This window comes from Ostrinia furnacalis, unplaced genomic scaffold, assembly GCF_004193835.3.
Source record: "Ostrinia furnacalis isolate ACB-3 unplaced genomic scaffold, ASM419383v2 OfSCF1808, whole genome shotgun sequence".
Classification (NCBI taxonomy): domain Eukaryota; kingdom Metazoa; phylum Arthropoda; class Insecta; order Lepidoptera; family Crambidae; genus Ostrinia; species Ostrinia furnacalis.
This window is the reverse complement of record NW_021132047.1, coordinates 216,216-237,595: the sequence shown is the minus strand read 5'-3', so window position 1 is coordinate 237,595 and position 21,380 is coordinate 216,216. Positions and strand designations below refer to the sequence as shown.

General features: G+C 38.3%; 1 protein-coding gene across 4 annotated transcripts in view; it reads left to right on the top strand.

Moving 5' to 3' along the window:
• Positions 1–20,955, top strand: part of foi (solute carrier family 39 fear-of-intimacy) — a 48,334-nt gene extending 27,379 nt beyond the window's left edge. For all 4 annotated transcript variants that reach the window (XM_028305892.1, XM_028305894.1, XM_028305896.1 and 1 more), the window contains exons 2-7: positions 11,804–12,291; positions 12,852–13,930; positions 14,616–14,752; positions 18,244–18,324; positions 18,918–19,105; positions 19,851–20,955. In XM_028305892.1, the coding sequence (XP_028161693.1) occupies positions 11,881–12,291; positions 12,852–13,930; positions 14,616–14,752; positions 18,244–18,324; positions 18,918–19,105; positions 19,851–19,991 (2,037 nt within the window). In that variant the 5' untranslated portion in view covers positions 11,804–11,880 and the 3' untranslated portion in view covers positions 19,992–20,955. The remainder of the gene's footprint in view (positions 1–11,803; positions 12,292–12,851; positions 13,931–14,615; positions 14,753–18,243; positions 18,325–18,917; positions 19,106–19,850) is intronic.
• The last annotated feature ends 425 nt before the right edge of the window (positions 20,956–21,380 follow it).

Here is a 21,380-nt window from a genome sequence, read left to right as displayed (position 1 = left end):
TGCACAAAATTATGCGAATATGAGGACTACCCAACCCGTCTGGCCAGCGTGGGGAGTGTAGGACAAATCCTCCATTTGCCTCTGGTCAATTAGAGGGTCGTGCTCCTGGAGTGGAGACTAAATGACCTGATGATGATGAAAAATACTTTATTTCACGTGCCGTTTGAACTTTTTTATGTCTTTTGATTGACAGTTTTTTTGTACGATTTATCTAATCTTCTAATACCTATTTTCTAATCATAAATTATTTGTTTCCACAACAGGAAGTGCCCGGCGGTATGTGTTTATGTTCTTCATAGTATTTGATTTGATTTTATTTGATTTGCCGCTTGTTTGCACTTATCGTGCACTTTCACTAGGGCTGTCAAAATGAAAAGAACATTGGAATTGTTATAACACATTTCATTGTCGTTGGTAAAAAAGAGATGGAACATTTAAAAAATGTTAAGATCGCATGTTTAATGCGATCTTAACATTTTTTAAATGTTCCATCTCTTTTTTACCAACGACAATGAGTATAAAAAAAATCGAAATATTTTATTCAATTTTGACCACTAGTGGCACTTATAAACGTCAAAATACAGTAAAAAAAATACTTCACCGTTAAGCATTTACTTAAAATATGGAAAACCATGTGTTTAAAGGTGTACAGGCATACATTCCCCACTGATGTTCGCATATTTGGCCCTTAGTCGCCTCTCCGAAATCCACTGGAATAGGGTGGGTGATCCTATTTACTGCCAGAACCAGATTTTTTTTTCACATTTTTTTTTTAATATAATAATTGACAGCCCTGCATCGTATCAACGCTTCAGAATCAAAACCAGGTCACAAAGCACGGGTTTAAGTTAACGATAGCGCCACTTTAATGTTGTTTAGTTGATATTGATAAAAATACCGTGATTTTTTGTTGCATCATTCATTATTGGCGTTAAGTGTTTGCGCGTGACTTACTTGTCCGGTTTCCGGTTTATAAATGATTAAAAAATGTTTTTTTTTTTCGAAGCTAAGCGTACAAATACAAAAATCTTATAATGCTTGTGTTAATTTTTTAATTAATATTTCGTATGTAAGCCCCTTTTCATGACTTCCATTTTTGAGGCTACTTAAACGCTGGTGCTAAGAAGTAAGTGGCAAAAGAAACTCAGTCAACTTATTTACCCATTTGTGTATTTGATGACTCAAAAAACCGGCCAAGTGCGAGTCGGGCTCGCGCACAAAGGGTTCCGTAGCAGCAAATATAATAAACTTATTATGTCAATTTAATCAACCTATCTCAAAAACTATAAGAGATACTTTGATCAAACCAAAAATCGTTGAAAGAGTTAATTAGCATGCANGCACTTAAATCTCACCATGCAAGCCTCGGCAGCTACGGGCAAACCGGTCCATATAGGCTCCATCTTGCTATCGGCTCTGGTCCACCCCCAACCAGTCGGGCAAAGGGAAGACTGAGTCGGTTGCTTGCAACTAATCCTATACGCGAACCCCTTGGATTGATCTAATAAGTAAGTGGATAGATCTTAAACAAGGGACGACTAGAAAAGTGGACCAAAATCCCAACAGAACAGCCTAATCTGGTTAACTGATAGCTCAAAGATGCCCCGGGTGCCAAGCATCAGAGGGTGACACAGTCATGTCGCACAGATTAGTACTCACTGGCGCATCTGCATAGCAAGTCTGCGGTCTATGTCATTGTCTTTCAATCTTGGAATCGGTAGGTAACCCCAAAATCGTGGGGGTTACCAGGGGGTGCCTTAGGACTTAGACAGACGGACAGACGGACAGACGGACAGACGGACAGACGGACATGACGAAACTATAAGGGTTCCGTTTTTGCCATTTTGGCTACGGAACCCTAAAAAATCCCTACATTCCTGGTATGAAACATGCTTTCAGATTCTATAATTTTTTTGTTAAACAATTTGATTATTTAAAACTGTCATAGTAAATTTTTCTCTATGCCTATTTTATTTTCTGGCGTCTCTTTTTTTCAGTGCGCGATTCTTGTTCACTCAAAATTTTTTGAAATCCGTTATCACCAGTAACATGGTCCTTCAATAACAGGAAGTAGTGTCTGGGAAACGCTTGCGTATCGCAAATATTTGATCAAATAGAGCTTTGACCCCAATGTTTGGTCGCATGTGCAAAACGTTTATAAATAAGAATTTGTATTCCAAAATTCCTTTATTTGCATGGACTATTAAAAATAGTGCTTACAAATCGTCAAATATTAAAATAAAAGACTAAAAAAAAACTTTAATGTTTTGGTCTTATGGAGCCTTCACGTGTCTCATAATCATTTTGCTCTACCAGCGCTTCAAGACCATGTTGGTCTTCACGACAAGTGCTGAGAAGAAACGCCCCAACAAACTTATTCATCACCACTGTCTGCCGGTTAAAATTCTATGTATTTATATGTAATCTTAGTAATTTATTATGGGTCTAAGGCTAGGCTATTGCACACATAACCATCGTTGCCTTGTCTGAATATACTCACCTTCGATATCATCATTCTGTACTCGTTGAGAGGATGTGTTAAGGATATGTGTAAATCATTTCGTAATATCACCAGCCTTTAGAGTTGAGACAATGTGACATATCAATTCGATTTCGAATCGATTGATCTGATAGATCGAGCGAGTAGTTAAGAATTACAAGTACGTCACTCAATTTGACTCAAATCTCTGTTTAACGTCGAAAAAGGCTCCGTCCATTGTCGTTAGAGTTTACACTGTATATTATTACTAACTTGCCGCCCGCGGCTTCGCCCGCGTGGAATTTTGTCTGTCACAGAAAAACTTTATCGCGCGGGTCCCTGTTTCAAAAACCGGGATAAAAACTATCCTATGTCCGTTCCCTGGACTCAAACTATCTCTATGCCAAATTTAATTAAAATCGGTTCAGTGGATTGGCGTGAAAGCAAGACAGACAGACAGAATTACTTTCGCATTTATAATATTAGTATAGATGTATAGACTTGAGGCGTCCTATCAGAAAGGAAATTCGTTTCAACGAAGTTTCACGCGTAATAAAATAGACGCAGGTCACGTTACCAATCAAGGCTGGTACTGATACGCACTTGGCCTTGAACTCAGGTTTGACTTATGTAGAGCACATTCAGACCATAGAGTAAACATTGTTAGTCAATAATGATATCAGAGGGGAGTGAAGGCCAAATCAGGAATTAAGAGGGAGCCGTGCTGAGCAGTGGAGTCTAAATGACCTGACGATGATGATGATGATGATGATTTGACTTTAACAGCCTTTTTCCGTAGGTCTCGCTCTTTTTATGCATAACAAGGCAGATATTTGACCACAATCGCACCTGATGTTAAGTGGGATGCAGTCTAGGATGATGATTTGACTTTCAAAGCCTTTATTCTTTACTAGCTTTTGCCCGCGGCTTCACCCGCGGCTTCACCCGCGTAAAATTTTGTGTCACAGATCGGCATAAATTATAGCCTATATGTTATTCTGGGTTATTAACAATAATACTGTAAAGTTTCAACAAAATCCGTTCAGTAGTTTTTGCGTGAAAGAGTAATAAACATCCAGACACCCAAACTTTCGCATTTATAATATTAGTAGAATCGTAGATCTCGCGATTGAGAAGTTTCTAAACATCTTAAGAGGTGATCCGTACCATCCCCTATTTCTTCACCTCTTTCAAGTCTGTCTTCCAGTGACTCCAAATCCAATATTCCATTTGCCTTTAGAAAGGTTCGTGCTCCTGCAATGGAGATTAAATGACCTGATGATGATGAAAGATCTTCAGATTTGACTTCAACAGCCTTTTTCCGTAGGTCTCGCTCTTTTTATGCATAACAAGGCAGATATTTGACCACAATAGCACCTGATGTTAAGTGGGATGCAGTCTAGGATGATGATTTGACTTTCAAAGCCTTTATTCTTTACTAGCTTTTGCCCGCGGCTTCACCCGCGTAAAATTTTGTGTCACAGATCGGCATAAATTATAGCCTATATGTTAATCTGGGTTACAAACAATAATACTGTAAAGTTTCAACAAAATCCGTGCGGTAGCTTTTGCGTGAAAGAGTAACAAACATCCAGACATCCAAACTTTCGCAAAAATCTTCAGACGTGACTTTAACAGCCTTTTTCCGTAGGTCTCGCGAATCGCGAATGAAGAAAATTCAAAATCTTTACATCTAACATCTTCAGAGGTGATCCACCACACCATCCCCTATTTGACCGTCAGTCACCTTATAGAAATGGTGAAAACGGGCATTAGTTTCTTCCGCCACTTCTTCTCAGCACCAGCCCATGGTGTCCCGGAGTGGTGGTAGGGCAAGCTATATTTGGGACGTGTATAAGTGCCTTGGAAAGGACCTATGTACTGAATAAACTATTTCATTTCATGACCTTCAAGTTTGTCTTCCAGTATTTATTTTTTTCAGGAAATAATTTTATACACTACTTAAAATATTTTCGGTAACGTTTTCCCAATATTCCCACTTAATTGGAACATCCTAGATTTTCTACCCACATTCCCCAACTTGCAAATGATCCTGCAAAATTCTAATTTCAACTTTCAATGACAATGTCGTCAGTTCATATAACGCGTTCAAAGTCAAAGTCGTCTGTCCACCGGACGCATATTAAATGCGACTGAATTTTGGCTTCACCGCGACTCCAGTCTAGTTCAAGGCGTCGCAAGTGTGCGTCACACGACCTTGGCGAGTTCGTTATACAACGAGTAACGACGTTAGTTTCATTAAAAATTATCCACCGGCACTAATGATACGGTCTACCTACAGTACATTAAACTACGTTTGTTTTTGCAAATAGCCTGTTATAGATCTTGCCATCCACGAAGACGCGCCCAACCAATTAGCGCGGGGTGCGAGAGTAATCAAAAAGAAGTATAATCTATAATCCCCAACAATTTTTACTTCTTTGTGAAAGTACTCCAGTATTTTAAAAAACCAAAAAGTGTAAATTCGCCAAATAGATGCAATATGACCAGTTTCTCTGTGGTTGAAAATTCCGGGTGAAGCTTCCACCTTCAGCCTGATCATCATTTTCCATCAGGTTAGAAGCAGGCCAAGAGCTTCTCCATAGTGGGTATAATTTTGAAAAACCGGCCAAGTGCGAGTCGGGCTCGCACACCGAGGGTTCCGCCGTACAAACGTAGCGGTTTACAATTTATGACGTAATTATTAAATCAAATTACTTACTTGATTCCGTTGCGAGTAGTGGCGAATTTCAAAATATGCGGTATGATTATTTTTTATTTATTTATTTTTCCTATATTTGCATTATAGGTAGGTACCTACCTCAGCGTTTTGAATTTTTGCGTTGATTTAGAATTTCTCACAGTTTAGAGGCAATTAGATTTAAGAAGTGTTTGATATGAATTTCAACTTTAATATCTCTACGCGTTCATGTGAAAAAGGGTAGGTAGTAAGTTTATAATTATTAAAAAAATATTTTATGTCATGTAAGCAAAAATAATATTTTAAATTTTATATAACTTCAAATTTATCATTTTCGCAATTTTTCCTTTATCTGTACTATATAACGTTGCTTCGTGCCGAATTTCAAGATTCTGAGTTCACAGGAAGTACCTTGTAGGTTTTGATTCCCTAGCGTGTGACGGAAATTCGTCTAAGGTGTCGGTATAAACTGCTGTATCTTTTGATCGCGTTAACTTAGAAGTTTGATTTTTTTACTTCTTAAAGGGACAATAGATCTAGGTATTTGGTATAAATTTCAATTTGATACCTTTATTCGTTCGTGAGAAATAAGGTAGTAAGTTTCATTTTATTAAATTTTTTTTATTATATTATATAACTAAAAAAATTTAATTTTTGCAATTTTTCCTATATTTGCATTATATGACAATGCTTTATGCCAAATTTCAAGATTCTGAGTTTACGGGAAGTATCCTGTAGGTTTTGATTCCTTTGCGAGTGTCGAAAATTTGTTGAAAATATCGACATAATCGGCTGTATCTTTTGATTGGATTGGCTTAGACGTTTGATATTTTTACAGCTTAAAGGGACAATAGACCTGAGTATTTCATGTGAATTTCAGCTTGATACGTTCACGCGTTCTTGAGATAAAGGGTCTTGACAGACGGACGGACGGACAACAAAGTGATCCTATAAGGGTTCCGTTTTTTCCTTTTGAGGTACGGAACCCTAAAAACCATAGATTTTCAATCGAGAGTGACAAAAAATATTTTTATATGCCAAAGCACGTAGGTATTCCAAACTAAAAGTACGGCATCAACGAAAGTGACAACGATTTGCATGCGCAAGAGTGTCTAGCAGTCTAGCAGTCGTGATGGCACGTGTCGGATAAATTTTACACTCGTTCGAATTTTGTGTGTTCAGCTTTTGTGTCAATTGGTTATACGTATAACAATACTGATGTCAGTCGAAATGTGAGTGATGCTTCGAATTTGGATTGTGAAACCGGTATATCTAATACGTAATAGCAGGCCTGTTCATCTTCGCGAGTTTACATCGAAAACAAAACACGCACGATGGCCCACCTACAGGATACTATTCGACAAGGCCTCACATACGAGCGAACATTGACTCACGCACGCGTATTCTTGTGTATGAATGAAGAAAATAAAGAAAATGGTTAGTACACCATTTTCTTTATTTTCTTGCTGTGCAGTATTTAACTGCCTAAATAATAATAAAAACACAGAATGTACTTTTTTTTTAAGTTGCCCACACACTGAGAGGTAAATAAGTAGTTAATATTATTCATGATAATTCATGCTAAATCATGTATTTCCTCCGCCATTTTCCGCAGTTTGGCACCTCACGTCACATCATTTTACCGAAGTCAGCCCTATAGCTTCGGCGCAGTGCCGATCACTGACGTTTGTCAACAAAATGGTGCTTGACTCTTGAGACAGGCTAAATTACACCATATTGTTAATCAGATTGAGCATACATTTTTTTAAATACCTTCGCGAAGTGAAACTCCTGTACGTAGTACTTATTATTATTCTGTGGTAATAGACACACAAAAAGAGACTGACAAACGTGACTGGGTTTCTTCCGCCACTTCTTCTCAGCACCAGCCCATATGTTGTCCCGAAGTGGTGGTAGGGCAAGCTATATTTGGGACGTGTATAAGTGCGCTGGAAAGGGCCTATGACTGAATGTACTGAGCAAACTTATTTATTTTAAAAAATCACAATACAACCCGATCGAGCAAACTGCACACCTCCGCGTTCGCCCCGCCCGTACCAGGGGGGCTACTCTGAAACGCTGTTTACGTAGTTTAGGGTCTATCTGTCACCGTTGCTCATGCTGGCATCTCTCTTCGTGTGAGAGGTATGGCAACATTCGAAACTTCGGATGACGGTTTTCGGAGTAACCCCGCAGAGCGTCGACGTGACGTCACTCCTGTCAGGTGCGCAGTTAACTCGACCGAGTTGTAATAAATCTTGCCGAAGTTTTTTTTTAATAGGCTCATAAACATAATAACAAGCCGCCTCTTTGCCAAAAATAAAAACACTTTTTAACTGTCAGTGAGTATTTGGTATTATTTACGATTGAACAACTAATTAATTAATAAAGAAGAAATTAGCTCTTTTACAAAAGTAGATAACTGCTTAAAAAAATTCAATTCGTCAATAATCTTTACTTTTTCTTTTTAATGTCAAATAAATATGTACAAATTAAGTATAATGTTCCTTATAAAATAGAAAGAGCACAATTTCGAATGGCTCCAAAATCCTTAATAATAATAATATGTACTTGTTAAGTTGTTTATTTATTTTAGTTGGATACCAGTCTTTGATACCATATTTTAATATTAACAATGAGTCCCAATTATTATCTTTATTGAATCCTATAGTATTACAACAATAGTGTTTCGTGAATTCCAACGAAAATAACTGAAATTGTATTGGTGTGATGAGACGTCAGTGAAATTCAAGCCTCAGTCTAACCTTTGCCTTCCTATCATGGTACGTTTCAAGTGCACGGTACCTTAGAAGGCACCACACACTGTCTCTGACCTTCACGTGCCGCGATATCACTGCCACTGCGGCGGACGAAAATAGATGCCTTCCGTATCATAGGGTTGGAATGACAAAAAAGATATTTAGGCATAATTTTGATGTAATTTATCATTGGTTTGAAAAATGCGATTGTTCATCAACGAGGTGGACTGACGACCTCATAAAGGTAGCAGGAAGGCGTTGGATTCAGGCCGCTACCGGGTCAATATGGAATTAATGGGGGAGGCCTATGTTCAGCAGTGGATGTCCTGTGGCTGAAATGACGATGATGATTGTTTGTAAATCGAAAGTTTAGTACTTTTCGAATATCAAAAGTGGATACAGAGCAGGACCGGTGTAGAAATCCTTGGGGGACTTTTGTCCAGCAGTGGACATCATTTGGCTGCAACGAAGAGTAGAGGACCAAAATATGATCCCTGTGGTACTCCTGGAAGTTATTCTAAAAACCATAATTATGTAACCAACCACTAAGTTACATGATAGAGGTATTATTTAGATATGAATTAGATTTTATAGATGTCACAAAGTACGAATAACCTCTAATAATGAAAGATTTTAAATTAATTTGCTATGAGAGGCCTTGTCCAAATCCGAAGATTTAACGATATAAAAGTAAACGATGTATTCGTTTAACGTGCTTAAATTTTTTGGCGATGTCTCCACCACTGCAGTAGGTGTGGGTAGACGGAAATAAGGTATTAAAGTGATTCTGGCAGGGAATCTTGGCAACACAGCTGGTGTGATACCATCGCAGTGCCAGTTGATGGCAGTGTTGCTGCTTAATAGAATCTCTAAATAATTTTTAAACGGTGAAAGTATCAAAAATTTGTATTTGTTCTGAAACTTCTTACGCCCGTATTCACAAACGATGCACAGCGTTGAATAGAGCTCTCTGATTGTTTCGTATCTCACCCTGTGCGTCCACGCGCACTGTGAGACCTGACCTCATAATAATGTTTGTGGATACGAGCGTTAAAATATGGTCATATTCGAAATATTGAAATTATTTACTATCAAAGTATCAATCATTCTGAATAAAGTGATGGTACTTCATTGACTTATATTCGAAATATTGAAATTATGAACTATCAATCATTCTGAACTGTTACTTATTTACTTTGAGCGATTGTAGTTGAAGCAATCATAAAATCTAAAGACAATAAGGTTTAAATTTGTTCAGCATTGTATTTTTAGAAACACGGCGCGTGTAGGCTTTTTAGTCTTAGCTCAAGGTCCGACTGCTTCAAAGTGAAAACAGAAATAACTGCATGTTCTGTTACGTCTGTAAGAATTTTTGAAATTAATTAGAGAATGGGAGCTTGACAGAGCGAAGTTTCATCGTCATCATCAACTCAGCTATAGGACGTCCGCTGCTGAACATAGGCCTCCCCCAATGCTTTTAAAAGTCAAAAGACTAAAAATGTATTTGACTCCAACTGAGCTAATTAGACACTTGATGAACCCGTCGAAATTTTCATTTGCTTAGTTTGGGATTAGAGGCGCAGTGTAAAATGTCCAAAGATTTTATACTAAACATATTAACTAACAATAACGTGAACAACTCAAAGAAATTATGGAAGAATCTCATAAGTACTGTCTGGCCAGACAAAAGGAAATCAGCTGACCTTCCATTTATTTATCAAGGGTAAAATTTTCCATTCAGTCATCGACCACCTGTTGAGTTGGTCATTAATTTTTCAAATAATTATATTCCATCGACGTTCAGTCTCCATCAGACTAAAACTAAAAAGTAAACGCAGCCGTGTCGCAGCTATTAGTATCGCCGTGCTCAATGAGGCATGACTTTCTTTTATGAAGATTATTCCGCTTGGAACCAGCGATTTGTATCTATTTAAAAAAAACGACAAACTGCTTGAGATCGACAATCGATTGTTAAAAAGAGATTGTGAACTCTTTAATGTTTGCTTATTCTATTAAACTAATTATTTAGCCCAAATAGAATTCGTATCATCATTCGCCGATATTGTGCGCTGCCAGTCAGTTAGTTCTTCTATCGATTTATTCTTGTAAAAAATTCATGCTTGTCACCTGTAAATTGATGATAATTTGTGTACTACAAGTTTTTATTATTGACGTTCCCAATATTGGAAGATTTGTTAGTAAGAAAAATGGAATAGTAGGTCTGCATGCATAGCTTGTTAGTTTATCTACAGATCGTTTCATCCACAAATACACGCCCCACCATTCTTCCGCTAATGTCTGAGTGTTATCGGTACACGCTAAATAATCCATGAGTGCACACGCACACTACAATAATGACGCTCGGATTGCTCGGATCAAACTCCCCGCACTCCGCGCGACTGAGACCAAAAATTGGTGGGGCGCGTCTTTGTGGATGAAACGATCTATGTCTTACAGTCCACTAGAGTTCTCAAATCTATAAATATCAACATAATATTCAATATCAAATACATTTTCGATAGGCACTCCCTTATCATATCCGACAAAACGATGAATAAAAACCTCCTGTGAGACATACCTTAAAGTCAAATAGAACTCGAAAGAAGTACGCCACAAGTGAAATCTATTTTCACAAAAAATACTCATAAAAAAGCAAAAATCACCTTGCTATAATGTTGCCAATATACATGAACGTGATAAATTGGAAATGTATCCTGTTGGAAACTGCACCTAGTGGTTCTTCTGATTAATTTCGTTACGGGTCCAATGACAGTTTAACTTTCCCCCGGGACAAACTTGACTTTCACTGGTTGGGTTTCGGCGGTCAAGCTGTAGATCCTGGCTACACAGGAGTTGCAGCGATGGGAACGAGAAATTGGCATTCTGTGAGACTGGAGTCCCGGATGCCAGTTTAAATCTATGCCAATTTATAGCACATAATTATTAATAGACTGCAATAATATGAAGGAGAAAATAAAGATTTTTGTTATGATTAATAATAACAAATGGTGCCAAGCGGAAGCGGCCAGTGCCGTTAGATTCAATTCACACTAATTTGACGTTTGATCGATCAATTTATCTAGCACAAGGCTAAACGATGAAAAGTGATAAAAGAAAAAATCATTAGGTACAGCCGTTATGGATAAAAACACGGCTAGGTTGAAGGTGACTGAGTGTTGAACTCCTGACGTTTATGGTGATTTTACTAGTACATTTTTGGAATCAGGTCAAATGTCACAAAATATTTTGAAAAAAATAGTCATTGGGTTGGACTAATCCTACTAGTCCTACTAATATTTTATTATTATATTATTTGTCTGTATATCAAAATTGTTTGTTTCCCTAATATAAATAAATAAATATTATAAATGCGAAAGTTTGTGTGGATGTCTGGATGTTTGTTACTCTTTCACGCAAAAACTACTGAACGGATTTTGTTGAAACTTTACAGTAGGTATTATTGTTTATAACCCAGATTAACATATAGGCTATAATTTATGACGATATGTGACAAACTAAATTTCACGCGGGTGAAGCCGCGGGCAAAAGCTAGTTAGTGATAAAATTTATACCACGGTTTACGCAAGGGACACTTGGGTAGCATTTTTTTTTTTACGTTCTTGTAAAATACGTTTCTATTCATCCCCAGTTCTTCTATCGGAATGGACAGAGAAAGCGGGGATACCCGCGATCAACGCGTAATTTGAAATTCGCGTTACAGAGAAACCGCGTATAACTTCAATATTGGTCAATAATTAAATACTGTTATGTTATCGAAAAACGGAATTTCCTTATAACTCCATTCGTGAAGACTGCTCATATGAATTTAAACAACAACTAACAGCTCCCTCTCTTTGTCCACAGATCAGACCAGATATGACCGTCAGATCCTGACAGCATCAAGCATCCTAACTATAAGCCAGCATTTAGTGTAAGCCAAAATGTCGCACCATTTCGTCACGGTGTGCCTATTCTGCCTTCTCTGCGCGGCGCACAGCTGCGGATCCCATATAGACATACAAAACGATGGAGTTTTAACCTTCGACCCTGCAACAGAAGTGAGACACATAGCTGTTATAGAAGATAAAAGAAAAGAAGACAGGTACCAGAGACTACAGAAGACTAAACACAGAGACAGATCCAAAAGGGAGCTTAGAAATGTGAACCCTAACGCGTATGTAGAGAAAATTTTCCGGCTGTACGGTGATGCTGCGAGCATGACCATGAATCTGACTGGGTTCAATACAATGCTGAAGAATTTGGATCTGGACACGTTGGTCACGGGTGGAGTTGAAAAGACTGAGAATATAGAATACATCGGCCAGACTGGCGCTAAGCAGGATATTGTAAATGTAAGTTGAAGATTTCTAGTTATTATTGTGTCAAACTTAGTTCATACAAAGTCTTTATTTGTTTTGTTACAGTAGGATCACTATGTTCCGCTAAAGAGCATACAATTTGTCAGACAACAATAGAAAATGGTAGTTATATTTACATTCATAATCTTTGTATCAGACTTAACGAACTAAAGTAACTTAATTAATTAATTATAATGAAACGTTATCTAAACACGCTAAGCCTTTCTTCTATTTAAAATCCTGATTGTAAAAAGTAAACTTGAGAATTCCAGACATTAATACATGTAATGCCCGTTTTCACCATCAATCCCTAATTTTAAGTGACCCCTTTGAAAACAAAATTCCTGTTATGTGTTGCCATAGGGGTCACTTAAAAATTAAGGATTGATGGTGGAAACGGGCAATTTTGATCTATAACCTTTCACAGTGACTATCGGGTTCGAACTGTTCTTACACACGAACCACTTGTATCGAAAAACTCTCAAAACTTTCATAGACAGCCTAATTTTTTTTCCAATATGCGACCTAACATCACCTTTTCTTTCTGCCCCCAGTGTGTCAGCAGTGCTGAACTAATAACCACAGTAAACACGCGGTTAAAACCGCCACACGACCACAACCACGACGTGGATGACCACGAAGCAGAGGGCTTCCTCTCACAAGACACCCTACAGGCCATCTGCCCCATACTGTTATATCAAAAACTAGCGAACACATCTTTAGAGCAACATGGTTGTGTAAAAGAAACCAATCTTCCCAGCAGAAGAGTGGAGGACAGGGATTTGAAAGAAAAAGAGAATGCGTACTCCAAAAACATGCTCGCAGTTTGGTTGTACTCCTGTTTAAGTATAGCCATCATCAGCGCTTGTGGGCTTCTAGGAGTTGCTGTAATACCTATCATGCATAAGACCTACTACAATCATTTACTGCAATTCCTTGTAGCGTTAGCTGTAGGCACATTATGTGGTGACGCGTTGTTGCATTTGATGCCTCATGCAATGAGTCCTATCGAGGATGACCATAGCCATGATCATGACCATGAAACGGCTGTACAAGTCAGTCATTCACATGATGATGGGATGTGGAAGGGGCTAGCGGCTATGATGGGAGTAGTCTTCTTCTATTTCACTGAAAAGGGTTTAACAGTCGTTGTGGAATGGAGGAAACGTCGTCAAAAGTTGGAAGAAGACAAACTTCCTCCCCGCGTCCGTGTGTTGAAAGACGAAAGTGTGGGTGGGTGCTCAGGTGGTGCTAAGGCTCCGATTACCAATTCCACGTCGAATTCTATAATGAACATCATAAAAAGAGACGAAAAAGGTGATCCTACAACAAAGACATGCAAGCATAAATATTCTGGATACCCTTACTGCTACGATGAGATTGATACTGATACGCATGATGATCACCATATGAGGGATGGTCAGATTCCTCCCTCTCCTAAAGCGAAGCACAATAATTCTGTCAGTGTAGTCTCTTCGAATGCCCTGAACCCTGAGGCTAAGGAGGAACCGACGGCCAAGGATTGGTTGCTGAAGGCTGAAACGCCAGCGGTGGTGGAGATGAACAACATCAAACATAAAGAGGATGGTGCTAAGGACTTGAAAGATGGGGACAGCTACACTGTTATATTGAGGTAAGTTACGCACTAGAATAGATTTCTTCAATGAATTTTGAATTTTGTTGGCTTTCAGGGATGATAGATCATCAAGTTAATGAGTATGACATGGCAGTTGCAATAGCTTCTATTTTAAAACAGACATTTTTAGTTTGATGTGCTGTCAAAGTACTCATGATTCATAATTAAAAATACTAGCTATAAATTAGATAAGAAGCTGGCCTATTTTCTTCCGCCTCTTCTCAGCAACAGCAGATATGTTGTCACAAAATGGCGGTAAGGCAAGCTTTATTTGGAAAGTTTATAAGTACCCTGGGCCTACTTACTCTGATATTTTTTACTATACTACTAACCAGCGTTTTTCGACCGTCGACTTCGAATGCTGAGCGGCTACCGAACGCCGGATCTACGCAGCAGCTTAGAGAATCAGTGCCTCGTCGAGGTTGCGAGACTAAGGCGGGTTTTAGAATCGCGCTGACCGCTCGCTGATCGTCGACGCTGACAGATCAATATGTATGTAATTGAAGGGAACGTTCCTGAGTGACGAACGAATGAAGGGAATGATCGCACGGCGCCGACGCTTCATACATTTCGGCTGTCAGCGCTGACGGTCAGCGTGACTCTAAAACCAGCCTAATACAGCGTTCGAAAGACGCTAGTATTGGGGAGGCCTAACCTAATTTGTTTATGACGTCACTTCCAGAGAGCACTCGCGCGCGCACCATGGTCATTCGCACGCGCACGGGCACGTGCACGCGCCGCCTTCCTCCATGTCCTCTGTCGCCTGGATGGTCATCATGGGCGACGGGCTCCACAACTTCACTGACGGGATGGCTATTGGTAAGTCAAAGATCCATCATTATCAGGTCATTTAGTGTCCACTGCAGGTGCCACCAGAACAGAGCTGTACCAGAGACAAATGGAGGATTTATCCCACTCCTTAAGGGCTCCACAATTTTACTGACTTGATGGCTATTGGTAAGTTAGTATTAAGCCCATCACATCAGGTCATTTAGTATCCACTGCAGGAGAACGAATCATTCTACTAGAGGCAAAGGGACGACTTAGCCATGTCCTGGGTCGCGTGGATGGTCATCATGGGCGACGGGCTCCACAACTTCACTGACGGGATGGCTATTGGTAAGTTTATATTTTGGTCTTGGGAATTGGGACATTCCCATTGGGAAAGGTAGCAGGAAGACGCTGGATGCAGGCCGCTACCAACCGTGCAATGTGGAAGTCATTGAGGGAGGCCTATATTCAGCAGTGGACGTCCTGTGGCTGAAATGATGATGATGATGATGATGAAATGGAGGATTTGGGCTAATCTCCCCACGCTCGCTATACAAGTTTATGCTTGTACTAGCATGTCCCTCACATTGCAACTTATTGCAAGTACCTAAGTAATGGGAAAAGGCTCCACATGATCAAGGAAGATAGGTTTGGAAAAAACTCCTGAATATTCCCTAATGAAGAAGGAAAAAACAGAAATAGTATATTTTCTTTAAATTCTCGATACAAAATATTTTACATTTTTAAGCTATTGCATCTGTATAAGTCTGTTTTTGCTGATTGGGATACTAGAGATACATAGGTGGATATTGACTCGACTTTAGGTGGCCTATACAGGGTGGCCAAAACAGTGAGGTCTAAAAGAAAAATTTAGATTCCTTACATCAAGGTGTACCTAAATCACCCCCATGTATATTATACGATTGTGCTTAGTTTAGGAGATAGAGTTAATTTTGTGATATTTTAAAATTTTATGACCTAGTAGGCTTTAAACATTTTTATCTATTTTTTGGGTTGACGTTTTTCNATCACCCGGTTTAAACCCAATCGGGTGAAATGGGTTTTTACCCACTACCCATCTCTACAGACCACCGATTTTTAGTTGGCCGATAGTTGTGCCCGATTTTAAATTGTATGAAGAATCGGTCAAATCAATTCGGTGTAATAGGCTTTTCGCCCAAATTTCAATAATTAGTTAATAATATACCTTGATGCCTATTTTATACAAATGCGCTCTTATTTTGGGAAAAAATCTCATCTCCAAGGATTATTTTGCTTTTTTAATAATATTTGACATATAGCCCTCAAAAACGCTCCCGACCGTCATGGCGTCTTGAATGACGTCACGCCTTGCAAAACACAGCTGTTTTAGTACGGAAATTGTAAAGTTAAATTAATTACAAATGGATCCATCGTATTTCAAGTCCTGTATAGTGCCCAAGCACAAGAATAAAAACGCCAAACAAGTTATTTATAGGTATACGTACCAAACAATCAGCAGATACGTAAAATATGATGTCCATTGTTTATCAACAAAATCAAGGATGTATTTTTGTGAAGATCATTTCAATGTAAGTTAGATATTTCACACAACATAATCTGATATCATGTACCTACATATTATAAAGAAATTGTTGAACTTTGTTTAAGAATAATGATAACAACAAAATGAGGTTAGGAACTATTCATGACATACCTATTTACCAACAAACTTCACTTTTTTTTTAATATAGAAATTCACGGCTCTGGGTCAAGACTTCACATGAAGAAAAGTGTTGCCAGTCGGATCTTGTCAGAAATTACCAGAAATATAAAAAATGTAACCTATTTTTAAAATGTACTCTCTCATCTTATTCATAAATGGGAAACTATAGTATTATTATATTATTTATATCACTTAGTTGTACTGTACAGTACCTATATCTAACATTATTTGCCAAAACTCGAGACATAATGTAAAATTATTTGTTGAGCCCTTTAAAGGAAAAATATCTACAAATTTCGAAAAATCACCTAAAAGGTTACAAAAATAACCTTCTAGCAACACTCAAATGTTGGCAATGACAATCTGGCCTAAAAGGGCTTGCACCCAGAGCCGTAAAAAACTATATTTAAAAAGATAGAAAAAATGACGTAACGCTTTCTGATTGGTGTTTGCTGTCACGTGACTTATGGGCCATTTTTTCCGAATTTATTTGCTAAAAATATAAATAATCTTTAATTATTATTTTATGTAGTTTCGTTTTTCATTAATTATACGACTATCTTAATAGTTATACAATCTTATACTGCAGATTTATTCACTATGTTTCTAGCAAAACTTTTGTATCTTGAATCAAAGATAGGAAGGTGATTATTTTTTTCAAACATCTGCAATTCATAACAAAGTCGAAAAAAAGAAATCTGAAAAAAGTCAACCCAAAAAAAAGATAAAAATGTTTAAAGCCTACTGGGTCATAAAATTTTAAAATGTCACAAAATTAACTCTATCTCCTAAACTAAGCACAATCGTATAATATACATGGGGGTGATTTAGGTACACCTTGATGTAAGGAATCTAAATTTTTCTTTTAGACCTCACTGTTTTGGCCACCCTGTATGATCTCACCAAACTACATAACTAAACCAAACACGTGCCTCCGATGTCACATTACCTACATCTCGCTGTAACAATACCGTGTAATGCGTTGCTATTTGAATTACGATAATAAGTCAATGTCATGTATTGTTTATGTTTGCACGCTTTGAAGGTAGAAGGTTTATTGATAGGTGCGACTTGAAGGTTGCGTGGAATTCTATATTATATTAATGTTCTGTACCTAAGCATAAATACTACAAGTCTCATCATCATTTAAGCCATAGGATGTCCACTGCTGAACATAGGCCTCCCCCAATGTTTTCCATGTTGATCGATTGGTAGCGGCCTGCGTCCAGCGCCTTCCTGCTACCTTTATGAGGTAGGTCCACCTTGTGGGTGGACGTCCCGTTGACGCTGCGTTTTCCGGTACGCGGCCTCCACTCCAGAACCTTGCAGCCCAATCGGCCGTCAGTTCTGCGTACTATGTGCCCTGCCCATTGCCACTTCAGCTTGCTAATCCTACTACAGGTCTAGCGGATCATAACTGAGTCAGTACCTGAGGTATGGGAGGGCACAGGAGGGTGTTTTTGTGAGGGCAAACGTCAGCGAGTCTTCAAATGCTCTGTCAGTCTGTCACGTCATAATTGACAATGTTATCGGCTCTCATACCTCAGATACGCGCTATACCTATCATTTCAAATATCCTTTTGTTTTGACTTCTCTTTACTACACTACTGGTACCAGTAAAATCAAATACAGCAGTAGATCCTGGATACCTACAGAAGTTGCAATGCTAGCAAACATGGATATCCCACAGCTGTAACCCTTTGAGCGCCAGTAACCCAACCAGTGAAGGTCAAGTTTGTCCCGGGGGAAAGTTAAACTGTCATTGGGCCCGCAACAAAATTAACCATAGGTTTCAATGAACTTGTGACTGATGTTATGTTGTTTTTTATTCCAGGTGCTGCATTCGCTTCAAACATAGCCGGTGGGTTCTCTACGGCCATCGCTGTTCTGTGTCACGAGCTTCCCCATGAATTAGGTAAGTTGGTGTAACTTCTAAATATGGGAGGACGTAGGGAACATAGTAGTAGTAACCCTTTTCAATCATGCCTACTTTGCATGAATGCTGAAAGTTGGGGTTCTTTTTTTTAAACCTTTTCACGATCAATTTTCTAGACTAGTTTTATTCTGATGTCATTGGCCAGTTTATGTCTTCTTCATTAATTTTATCACGACAATAAAAAGCATCCGACTATTTCTAGAAAAAATAGTCAAGCTTAGAAGCTCACGCGTTCGAGCTTAAGCTACCATTGTTTTCAAAATATCATGATATAGGTACTTTACCTTCGAACTCTTTTTCTTAGGTGTAGAATAAGTGGTCAAGCTCTATATCCTGATTGCATACTATGATCCTTTTTTATACTTGGAACGTATAACGAACATATGACCTCAATCGCACCTGATGTTAATGAGATGCAATCACCATGGATGGAGATGGTTCACCATGTTTCAACATACCCTATTCACTGTTGCCTTGAAGAGACCCTTGAGAGAGGAGATTATAGTGTTCAGGAAAATTACAGCGTTGGGTATTTGGAATTCTCCATGTAACGATCTATGTTTAACTTCCAGGCGACTTCGCGGTGCTCCTCAAAGCGGGCATGTCTGTCAAGCGAGCGGTCTGCTACAACATCCTATCATCGGCTCTATGCCTCGCCGGGATGGTCTGCGGAGTCTTAGCCGGCCACGCGCCTTCCGCCACCCGCTGGTTGTTCGCGGTCGCTGCTGGCATGTTCTTATACATCGCCCTTGTGGATATGGTAAGTGGGGGAATTAGGGGTGTTGTTTGAAATTGAAGTTTTGATGTGTTTGTCAATAAGGAAGGGGATAGGACTCAGAGTGGTACCTTGAGGTACACCACGGTATATTGCTGGCATGTTCCTATACATCGCCCTTGTGGATATGGTGAGTGGAAGAAATGGGGGTGGTGTTTGAAATTGGAGTCTTATTGTTTTTGTCAATAAGTAAAAGGACTGGACTTAGAATGGTACCTTGAGGTACACCACGGTATATTGCTGGCATGTTTCTATACATCGCCCTTGTGGATATGGTGAGTGAGGAGATTGGGGGTGGGATTTGAAATTGTAGTTTTGATGTGTTTGTCAATAAGGGAGGGGACTGGAGTTAGAGTGGTACCTTGAGGTACGCCACGGTTTATTGTGTGTGCTGAAGTGTGCTCTATAGATAGAAGGACTTTAACTTGAGACAAATAATTATTATTAGAGGCAGTGATATCATAGAGAATAAAAGACTAAAGCGTAACAGTATCACTATAGGAGAGACTTGAAATTTTCTTTGTAAACTAGGAAAGAAATTAGACCCAGTATATTGCCCTGCAGTACCCCACACTCCACAGTAATTCTTCAGTGTGCTGCAGAGTTGCCTTAAACATAATAATGGTCTCACTGTCCAAATCTTGATCTTTATTGACAATGCGCAAAAAGGCATTGATTCGAGTCTAGAGAAAATATAATATCAATAAAATTGTTGTATCTTTCTCCACAGATGCCCGAGCTCAGTACATCCCACAGCAAGGAAGGTACACTCTGCCAGTGTATCCTACAACTCCTCGGTTTGGCTTGCGGAGTTGGCATCATGCTGGTCATAGCCCTATACGAGCATGACCTGAAGAACTTATTTGGATAAGTGACAGTGAAGTGCGGTGAACGTGTCATGACAACTCGTGACAAAGTCATGTACAGTTGTGACAGTCATGAACGGTTGTGACAGTGGATTGTGGAACAGTGACAGTGAATTGTGAAACGGAAAAAAAATATCAAGAAAACTGCGAAAACTTCAAGTTGAACAGTTGGTATGGTAATATAAGTACTTACGAGCCTGTGGTATCAGTTTTTATTGCTGGACACATTTTGCTACTACACTACTTCCTATCAATATTAAATCAGTATATAAATTTGTATTTAATAAAAGTTTTCTGGCCTTCAATGTTTCAAAATGTTGGACATACAAAATGAGATATGAAGTTGAAGAAATTAACTGCTACAAAAATGGTGACGATTAAATCCAGTGAAATGTTGTGAAAAAATGCAATTGTGTCGGAAATTTGGTGCCAACAAAGTGATTAAAATCGGTCTACGAAAAAAAAAACTTAAAAAATAACCAGTGATATGTGTAGCGTAACTTAATTCTAAGTAAGTAGTGAAGATCCGTACTTAATATGGAATTACTTATTTTTGCCCGGGGTCTAACGGACCCCAACTGATTTTTCTGGGGTCTTACGGACCCCAAATGATTTCCAGTGATTGTGTTTGTAAATGTTAACTACTCTGTTTAAATATGAGCTATGTTTGAAATTATCAGTTATTAATTATTTCTTAATGTATATTAATTAATTAATAACAAGATGTATAATGATTGAATGGTATGTCAACTTATTGTGGGGTACTTCAGACCCCAATGACATTGATGCTTAAATCGAAAAACTGTTATCCTATAAATTATTTTAAGTTTTAAATAAATAATTAAAATTAAATCGAAAAGATCTCAGAGATGTTAACAGAATTGTTTGAAATCATACATTTTGCTCAAAATGTTCAAATTGTTAATTTTTTTCTTGGAACTCGAATAAATCTGGCTACATGGTTGTGTAGATAGTATTTAATTTTACTTATGTGTTTTATTTTTATTTCTAATTCATATAAAACCCAAAAGCCCTTTTATAAGCTACCAAAATACACAAAATATTATCAAATTGTTTGTCTTAATACATATGAAAATATTGAAGATTTAATTATTAATTTCTGGTAGTTGTAATTATGATATTTAGGTACACACTGACTTATTTTATAAGAAAAAAATATTAATGTGCATATAATTTTACACACTCAAGCATAAGTATTTCTTTTTCAATTTATTTTCTCTTCAGAGACAAAAATTAACATATATCAAGAATTATAAATGCGAAAGTAACTGTCTGTCTCTCTCTTTCACGCCTAAACCACAACAGATTTTGATGCAATTTGTCATAGAGATAGTTGGAGTCCCGGGAAAGGACATAGGATAGTTTTTATCCCG